The sequence below is a fragment of the Galeopterus variegatus genome, unplaced genomic scaffold (genome assembly GCF_000696425.1).
Source record: "Galeopterus variegatus unplaced genomic scaffold, G_variegatus-3.0.2 Scaffold463, whole genome shotgun sequence".
Taxonomy (NCBI): Eukaryota; Metazoa; Chordata; class Mammalia; order Dermoptera; family Cynocephalidae; genus Galeopterus; species Galeopterus variegatus.
The window spans coordinates 539,442-549,692 of NW_007726574.1; the positions used below are offsets into that span (position 1 = coordinate 539,442).

Here is a 10,251-nt window from a genome sequence, read left to right on the forward strand (position 1 = left end):
TGGAGAGGGTAGACCACCTGGTTCATTTGGGTTGGGATTCTCTGGGGTGCAGCAGTGTAAGGAGTGATGGAGTGAAGGATATTGGCAAAAGAATGGCTGAAATCAGAAATCATCTTGTGACGGGAGGACATTAGCCAGGGGCTATGTGAGTAGACCTGGAGCCAACGTGGGGTCTGCCAGAGCTGAAGCTCCATGCTGATTCATCAAGGACAAGGCTACTCAGGATTTGAAGACAGAACCTTTCAGTGGATCCCAATGTCCAGGTGTCATCACGGGGGTGAGTTGTTGAAATGAAGCAGGGTGAGTGGAAGCAGTGTCTTTGATATATTTTGTTGACATGGGAACATTTTAATGAATCTGTTTATTACTACTTTCTCCTCATTCTGTTTATATTCTGCTGTGTTAATTTCTATGCTGTTTACATTTTTATGATTATGTCTTCTCTTAGAGTATTAAGGGATTTAAACCATTCTATTAGAACTATACTAGCCTTTGACAGGTTATTAATCCTGTCTTCCAGAACCCTCACTAAAAAGGAATTTTGTAATTTCAAATGTGTGTTTGTATTACTGAGAGGACTAGAAGAACGGCTGGAAAGTTAATTGAGGTTTCCCTGGGAGAGCTTCTGGCATTGAGAACGAGATATCACATCGTGTGTTTCTTTTCAAGGTAGAGTCAGAGGAATTAAGATGCAGACTTTAAAAAATATTAGCCATCTTTCAGAGAATTACATATATAAATGAGGTGAAGGAGCTTGGCAGATGTTCAGGTCCTGCAGTTGTGTGCTTTGCTGACCTGTGATGGTAGCAAGCGCTTCTTGAATCCTTCTGTGCCAGGCACTGCTCTCAGCATTTTGCATGCATCATCATATGGAATACTTGCAAAAATCTAAGGTGGGTTCTACCATTATCACCATTTTATAGAAAGGGAAACTGAGGCCAAAAAGGATTTTCCAGAATCATGCAGAGCTACGATTTGAACCCAGGAAATTTGGTGTCAGAGTTTATACTTGTTACTAGGTGATGCTTATTCCACTGCCTCCCTTACCTAATCTCTGACCTGCCTCTTTTTCTTTGTCTCTTTTTTTGTAACTGTCCCCAAGCTAGGGGTGAAGATTGGTGTTGGGTAAAGTTCTGAGTTGAGAGTGAAGTTTTATCCTTTATTTCATGATAAAGTAGTCTGTTTCTAGACACATCAGAATGTTCCTGTGCTAATGGCATTGAAGTGCCATGTGTCCTACAGCAGTGGAGGGGAGGTGAAGGTCGTTGTGGTGAGGAGGTGACAGAAGCACGAGGCTGATATTTGAAGGGGATGGTCCAGGACACATAAGAGAATCTTGGGATGAGTAATGGTGGACGTGGAGCTGGAGACCATGACCGATGGACAGAGTCTGTTGTTTCATGGGCTGACTTTCCAATCAGGTGGTAAATCACTGATTCTGTCTATCCCATCTATCTATCTGTGTGTCTGTCGATCAACCCACCCATCTATCATTGTCTGTCTAATCTCCTACAGGATCAATCACAGTGCCCCTACTCATATCAGTTTATATTTGTGAAATCTCATTCTTCAGAAATGTGTAATCCAGTTAAAGGGGAGGGAAATTTCTTTGAAATTAATTAAGACATGACCGTGGCTTGTTGGCAAAGATAAGGAGAGAAGGAAAGCTAGCTAGAGCGGATTTATGTAATATGAAGAAAACGTCACAGGAAGAGAGGCTGCTGACGGCTTTCAGAGTTATTTCCTTCTTTGCTAGAGATGTAAGTATAATTTTGGTCCATTCCCACTGTGCCAGTTGCTTCCCTTGTCTTTAACGCATTCCTTTGCAGGACACCTGGCCTGGGCTAGTGTGGAGGGTATGGCCACCGGGGGCTGAAATCCCTCCTGGAGACTGAACCGTGGTGTTGCTGCCTTTACTGGTGAGCTCTCAAGAGCTAGATAAACAAATATGACACTCTGCTAATCTTTTTTTTTTTTTTTATGGTTAGGACCTTTGTGTAAATGGTGCTCAGATATTAAATTTTAAAAGTTCCTTAGTGGAGGAAGCAGTCAATGAGCTAATTAATATGTTGCTGGATGTGGAAGTCCCATCTAAAGAAGAAAGTGAAAAAGTATCCAATGAGAACAGTGTTGATTCAAAAAACGAAAGTCCAGGTAAGCAATGGAGAAATGGAAGGGTCTTATTCTTCTCGGACATTTACTAAAAGCTAAAATTTAGTTTTCTGCATAGCAACTAATTTCACACTTCTGTAAACACCCTTGCAATTTTATAATGGTATTTATAAATCCGAAGTTACGATTCTGAGCATATGGTAATGATGATGTCATTAATTCCCGCAAGTTTTTGTTAAACTCTACAAACATGTATGTTGCCTTGGCCTTTGTTAGTTCTGTTTGCATTTATGAATGTGTGTGTTTTATTTCACTTTATCAGTAGAATAGAGAGGATTATGGATTGAAATTACACTTGGACAGCATCTAGACTAGAGCAAACCTTCTGCAGGACAGATGAGGACACTGAGACCGGCAGAAGGGAAGTAATTCCCTTAAGGTTTTATGGCTGTTGGTGGGAGAGAGAATGCCAGAACCCAGGTCCCCGGGCCCAGTCTAGTGTTCTCAGCTGCAGCTCCTGCTGGCTGGTTCCTCACGTGGAGGAGGAGCGGCTCCATCAGTTCATCTGGTGCCCCGACTTTCTCTTCCTACCCTTGGATGGCCTCGCTTTCCAACAAGTGTGACGTTTAAGTGATATTGAACTTGCATGTAACTTATCTTCATTTCCTTCCCTTTAATTGCAATATATGGTCTATTCTATCTATCTATCTGTCTATCTATCTATCTATCTATCTATCTATCTATCTATCTATCTATCTATCTATCTATCTATCTATCTATCTATCTATCTATCTATCTATCTATCTATCTATCTATCTATCTATCTATCTATCTATCTATCTATCTATCTATCTATCTATCTATCTATCTATCTATCTATCTATCTATCTATCTATCTATCTATCTATCTATCTATCTATCTATCTATCTATCTATCTATCTATCTATCTATCTATCTATCTATCTATCTATCTATCTATCTATCTATCTATCTATCTATCTATCTATCTATCTATCTACCTACCTACCTACCTACCTACCTACCTACCTACCTACCTACCTACCTATCTATCTATCATCTGTCTGATCTATTTCTATCTCTCTTATCTTGTAACAGCAAAAAGAGAAGGGAATTCCTACACCTTGACATCTTCCCTTAATACTGGGGCTGGCCTCTTGCCTTTGACCACAATCAAGAGAAAGAAGAAAGAGACTGAGATGTTAGAGGAAGAAGCCTGCGAGCTGCTGTCTCATTTTAACCATCAGAACATGGATGCGCTTCTGAAAGTTATAAGGAATACACTGGAGGCCATTCGCAAACGCATTCATTCCTCGCACATGATTAACTTCCGGGGTAATAATCCCACATGGTTTGCCTGCTGGCCAATCAGGCCTAAGTTGCTTGTGTGTGTGTGTGTGTGTGTGTGTGTGTGTGTGTGTGTGTAAGTATGTGTATAATGGTACTTCAAAAAGCTTATGGAAAGATAGAATTAAAAGATAATATGAATCTTTCCATGAACTTTAAAAAAAAATTATTTATTAGTATTATTATTTTTACATTCTAGGATATTGTTGCAGAGCAGTTGGGGAGGAAGGGGAGAGGGGAAGGGGGAGGGGAAGGGGGACAGAATGGGAGGAAGAGAAGGGAGGGGGGCACGATCAAGGCCTGTGGCACCCCCCTCATTCAGGCAGGGAAGCCCCAAAGCCTTCTGGTGCTGGCTTGGTTGTCAACACTGGGCTGGATGCTGATATCAGAGGGGTGTGGCTGAGGCCCTCGGCTTTCCCCCAACCCCAACCTGGAAGTCCTGGGGACTTCTGGTCCTTTTAGTTTATAAGTATTCTTTGGTGGTGTTATATCTTTACTGGTTAATATTAAAACTTTGTTTCTAATCTTTAGGGTTTTTATTTTTTCTTTCAGTTCTGTGTTGATTATTCACCATTCCCACCTCTCAGACCCTGCACCAGAACTAATTTGTTGTCCTTTGCTTACTTCTAAAATGGGGGAATTTTCTGTGGGGACCAGCACTTGAGTCCTGTGGTTGAGCTGAATTGCTGCTTTGCTGCTGATTCTCTGGGAAAGGCTTTTTAAATTGTTGACCTTCTAAGCAATTCGGGGTCTTGTGAGGTTCAGTACACTTGGGTTGTGTGGAAACTCTGGTCTGGGCCTGAGACTTTTCAGCAAACTGCACCCCCTGCAGTTCTATATTCCTGAAAGGTCTCCACTGAGTGGGCCTGTGCTGACTGGAGGACAGATGAGCTATCCATGCTGTGCACCAGTGTTCTCTGGGTGAGCCCATATCCCCTACCGCCTGCACCCCAAACACTTCCCAGGGGTGGGCCGTGTGCTGGTCCCTTGCAATGACCCACCAGCTTCTGCATGGCTCCTTTTTCAAGTTGTCTGTAGCCCCTCGCTCCTGTGTGGGTCCATGGGAACCCTGTTAGTGGTCTCACTGGCCTGGGGGCCACCAAGTCCCTCTTCTCCCCTGACACATCCAAGCAACTTCATACAAATGGCACAGGTGTGGCTTCTGCCAGCTCTTGCTCTGTGTGCTCACCAGGGCCAGCCTTGAAATAGCTGCAGCTCGAGGCAGTCAGAGTGGTCCTTTCTCTCATTGTGGCTGCTTCTGCCTTTGTGCACTCTGTAGGTCTCTCCACCTCTTCCGTTGAGCTCTAGTGGCCCCAGCTTGGCAGTTGTTGCTTTTTAATAGTCGTAAATTGGTTGGTTGTGGGAGAGGGCGATGCTGGGTACGGTCTATTCCTCCCTCTCGATCCCTTCTCCCTCTGTGAACTTTTTGAAGAGCCCTCATATTCCTGTCAAATTTAAATAATTTTAAAAACCCATCATTTATTGAGTGCCTCCTTGTAGGTTTATACATTATGAACTTTGATCATCCCAACAATTATATGAAGTGGATACTATTGTCACTGTCATTTTGAAACTGAGAAAATTGGAGAACAGAGAGGTTAAGTAATTTGTTTAAGGATGCTTAGCTTTTTTTTATTTTTTTTTTATTTTTTATTTTTTATTTTTTTTTGTCTTTTTGTTCCGTGTCCGGCAACGGATCGCAACCCTCAGTGTTGCCCCCGTACCGGACCAGGGACCGGCAACGGGATTGCAAACCTCGGTGTTGCTCCCACGCCTCGCTCAGCCAGTGAGCGGGAGCCGGTCTGTATGTGGGATCCGAACCCTCGGGCGGCAGCGCTTCCGCGCCTCCTAAGCGGCGCACTATCCAGTGCGCCACTGGGCCGGCCCTAAGGATGCTTAGCTTTTGTTAATAACATAAAAATTGGATCACTTAGAATCTTTCTGTGATCAGATGAAAACATGTAAAATGAATTATTTTAGTTAGTGACAGAAAAAATATTTAAAAAAAGACATATGGAAAAGAATTTTTTGTTGAATTATTATGTTATATAGTTTTATAAAGTGAGAAAGATCTTACTAATGTCACATTCTTCAAAACAAAACCTTTTTGCTGTTTTATGTCAATTTAGTGTTTTTCTCATTCTCAATATAATCCTCTCTTCCTAAGCACAAACAGGTGTTGCATTTCCCAGAGAAGCCACAAAAATCCATCAAATCTAGAGACAGTCTCAAATTGTTTTACATTAAAAAATAGTAAGAGCAAATTGAAATAACAGCAATTAATTAAAAATGAAAAATAGTATGATAATACAACCTTTTTATTTATTTAGAATACTGGCATCAAAGGGAAAGCATCTTTAATATTTAATTAAAATGAATAAAGTGGAAACTTTGAAAGAACTTTTTGTTTGGTGGCATGATTTATTATGTTTAATTTCACTTCAGAATAGAGGATAGTGCTTTTCTTTGACACAGGGTTAATATTAGAACTTATCAAATATTGGGTCAATATGCTTAATATTAAATCACAGGTTATTTCCCAACTATATATATATTATAGGTACATATATATAAAATAACTTTATATATATAAAGTTACTTATTATATATACATACACATATCTATATATAACCCATATCATATATAAAAAGACTCTTTTATATAAATGGTGTTATACCTTATTTCTTTTCCATTTTTTAACTGCTCTGAGTTTGGATTATACACACTCTGGTTGGAAAGGTGTATGTTTTATTTGAAATTCCACACTAGTCATTTGTTTTAATTTTGGTTTGTTCTGGTAGTTATTCTTGTTTTCCATTCCTTGCTTACTTACGAGGGGTCTTCCAAAAATTCATGGAAAGATTCGTATAATCTTTTAATTCTATTTTTCCACAAACTTTCTGAAGTACCCTGATATTTTACACTTAATTAATTTGTTGGCATCCTCTTATATGAACAGTGTTATCTTTAATATTTTTAATAAGATTTTACATGTCTTAGCCTGACCCCACACAGTGAGTTTTCTTTATGGAGGGTGTACCAATGAATTGCAATCAGCGGAAAATGGCTCGGGTTCCACTGAACTGCTACGTTAAATTGAGCAAAACTAGATCCTTGTTGGTTTTCATTCATTCAACCAATATTTGTCTGATTCTATATTTTATTTTTTTCTGATTAAAAATGAAGTAAATTCCATTTTTTTTTTCCTTTTTGTCTTTTTTCGTGACCGGTAATGGGATCGCAACCCTCAGTGTCGCGCCCGCACTGCGCTCCGGTCTCTATATGGGATCCGAACCCTCGGCGGGAGTGCTGCACTCTACCGAGTGCGCCACCAGGCCGGCCCAGTAAATTCCATTTTAAATGAAACATATTAACTCTTCCCTGTTTTGTATTAACTCAGACAGTAACAATGCATCTAAGATGAAGCAAAGCAGTCTGCCCATTTTCCGGGCAAACATCACTCTGGCCATTCCCAACATCGCCATGGCCCCTGCCTTAGAAGACGTGCAGCAGACACTGAACAGAGCTGTCGAGTGCATCATCAACGTGCCCAAGGGGGTTAGACAGTGGAGCAGTGAGCTGCTGTCCAAGGTGCGTGTGGCATGGAGAAATTGTTTCCTGTCAAAGCTGCTTCTCTTACTCAAGGGACGGAGCTGAAAAATATTTTATATTGCAGAAAAAGATGCATGAAAGAAAAGTAGCTGCTTTGCAGAATAATGAAGATAGTGATTCTGATATTGAAATGGGAGAAAATGAACTTCAAGGTAAATAAATGTTCTTTAAGTTTTTTTTTTAAAATAGTCATTGCAAGTTGACATTTATTCAGTTTAAATGTACTTCCTCCCCCCATATAATTCTCAAGTGATTTTAGATTGGAATATTAATCTATGAGCCAACGTTAAGTGTACAGAATATTAAGGTCCATGTATGTCAATATTCTAATATCTAATATCACCATTATTAATAGTCTACTTCTAGTTCGTTTGTCATGGCTGTTAGTGAATCACTTATTTCTGGTCCAATGTGAAGATGAGGATGGGCGGCGAGAAGGGTTTTACAGTTTTACAGTTCAGAGAGAAACTTGTCTCCGTCACAATGAATATTTCTTGACATTAAAGACATATTTTTGACCTATTAGGTGTCCTGGTTTGCTAACAAGCTGTGATTTTTGCTATAGATCCCATTGTTTTCATTTGTATTCTGTAAAATTAGGGAACACAGACATACAAGTTGCCAGTGACACTAAATGCTGTCTTTAGTCCTCGTATTCCTTTAAATCAACACCCACACCGCAGACACCGTATAAACCAACGAACCATAAGGAAGAAACTGTGGCAAGTTTCTCTTTAAAACGGTGTTACAGAGAGGGATAAAGACAGCTCAAACCAATTTAAATACAACTTACAATATTATTTATTTATTAATTTAAGGTAAAAAGTGTATGTTATTGTACTGATTTTATACCATTTGGAAACATTGCTTTACTTCCTAGAATAGTTTAAAATTCAGAATTTTTTAAACTCAAAGTATCTTCAGTCATGGATTATATCTTAAATTGAGGAGAAAAAATAATAGAAATTGTGTATCTATTTTCGTTATGACAAAAGAGAGTTAAAATAAAGAAGTAAGCTGCATCTTTCTTTAGTAACAGCTTTGAGATATAATTTACATATTAATACGTACATAGTACACATAACATAATTTGTGTAACATCCTTGAAAAGTGTAAAATTCAGTGGTTTTTTTTAGTATTTTTTTAGTATTTTCAGAGTTGTACAACCATCACTACTCTTTAATTTTAGAGCTTTATTTTTTTATCACCCCAGAAAGAACCCTGTAGCTCTTAGAAGTCACCCTGCATTCCCCTCTGCACCCCACTACCCCTGCCCCCGGGCCCCTCGCAGCCCCTGATCTGCTTTCTCTCTCCGTGGATTGGCCTATTCTGGACATTTCATATAAATGGGATAATACCATTCATGGTCATTTGTGGTTAACTTCTTTCATGTGACATAATATTTTCAAGTTTCATCTGTGTCATAGCATGTATCAGTACTTAATTTCTTTTTATTGCTAAATAATATCCCACTCTATGGATGTACTCCATGTATTTATCCATTGGTCAGTTGATGAATGTTTGGGTTGTTTCTACTTTTGGATTGTTATTGAAAAATACTACCATGAACATATGAGTAAAGCTTTTGTGTGGACATATTTTTTCTTTTCCTTTGGGATATACCTAGGAGTAGAATTGCTGGGTCATATGGTAACTTTATATTTAACAATTTGAGGAACTGCCAAACTGTTTTTCAAAGCAATCATGCCATTTTACCTTCCCTCCAGCAATGTATGTGGGTTCCATTTTTTTTTTTTTTGTTCATTCTCACCAACAGTTGTTATTGTCTGCCTTTTGATTATAGTCATTCTAGTGGTTGTGAAGTGGTATCTCATTGTGGTTTTAATTTGAATTTCCCTAATGACTAATAAAATTGAGCATCTTTTCATGTGCTTTTTGGCTATTTGTATATCTTCTTGCAGAAATGTCTATTCAAATTCTTTGCTATGTTTAAAAGAATTGAATTATTTGTCTTTTTATTGCATTATGAGTTATTTATATATTCTGAATATAAATCCCTTATCAGATATATAATTTGCAAATATTTTCTCCCATACTGTGGGCTGTCTTTTCACTTTCTTAGAGGTATCTTTTGAAGAATAAAAGTTTTCCTTTTGATTAAGTCCAATTTAGCTACATTTTGTTTTGGTTCTTTTGATTTTTTTTTTTTAATCTAAGAAACCATTGCTTAACCTAAGGTCAGGAAGATTTACTCTTATTTTTTTTTTAAAGTTTTAACTCATATTTAGGTCTATGATTGATTTTGAGTGAAACATGAGTCTAAATTCATTCTTTTGCATGTGAATATCCAATTATATCAGCATCATTTGTTGAAAAGATTATTTTTTCTCCATTGAATTTTTTGGGACCATTGTTGAAAATTGGTTAAGAATAAATGTAGATGTAAATATTTATTTCTGGACTCCTGATTTTTTTTCCATTAATCTTATGTCTAATCTTATTCTAGACCACACTGTATGGATTACTGTAGCTTTGTAATAAGTTTTGAAGTCAGCCAGTATGAGTCTTCTAAACTTTTTCTTCTTTGTCAAGATTGTCTTGACTATTGTGGGTCCCTTGTTTTTCCATGTGAATTTTAGAATCAGCTTGTTAATTTCTATAATAAAGGCAGTTGGGATTTTTACAGAGAATTGTGCTGAATTTATAAATCAATTTGGGGAGTATTCAAATGAAATTAAAAGGATTTAAATAATACAAAGTGTGTCCTCTGATCATGATGGAATGAATTAGAAATGAATAACAGAAGGAGATTTTAGAAATTCGCAAGTATATGGAAATTAAAAAACATACACACAAATAACCAATGAATCAAAGAAGAAGCCACAAAGGAAGTAAAATTTGTAGTCTTAAACACTGATATTAAAAAAGAATATCTCAAATCACTAACCTAGTCTTCTATCTTAAAAAACTTATCTTCAGACCGGTTCCCGCTCACTGGCTGAGCGAGGCGTGGGAGCAACACCGAGTGTTGCGATCCCGTTGCCGGTCCCCGGTCCGGTACGGGGGCAACACTGAGGGTTGCAATCCGTTGCCGGACACGGAAAAAGACAAAAAGACAAAAAAACAAAACAAAACAAAAAAAAACTTATCTTCAAGTTCACTGATTCTTTCTTCTGCCAACTCAAGTCTGTTGTTGACC

The 10,251-nt window shown here is 38.2% G+C and overlaps 1 protein-coding gene across 1 annotated transcript in view; it reads left to right on the plus strand.

Annotated features, from left to right (window-relative positions):
• Positions 1-10,251, plus strand: part of DNAH5 (dynein, axonemal, heavy chain 5) — a gene marked incomplete at its 3' end in the record, with an annotated part of 181,984 nt that overhangs the window by 71,950 nt on the left and 99,783 nt on the right. Inside the window, exons 19-22 of the mRNA XM_008569081.1 lie at positions 1,989-2,154; positions 3,230-3,466; positions 6,880-7,070; positions 7,156-7,243. Of these exons, the coding sequence (XP_008567303.1) occupies positions 1,989-2,154; positions 3,230-3,466; positions 6,880-7,070; positions 7,156-7,243 (682 nt within the window). The remainder of the gene's footprint in view (positions 1-1,988; positions 2,155-3,229; positions 3,467-6,879; positions 7,071-7,155; positions 7,244-10,251) is intronic.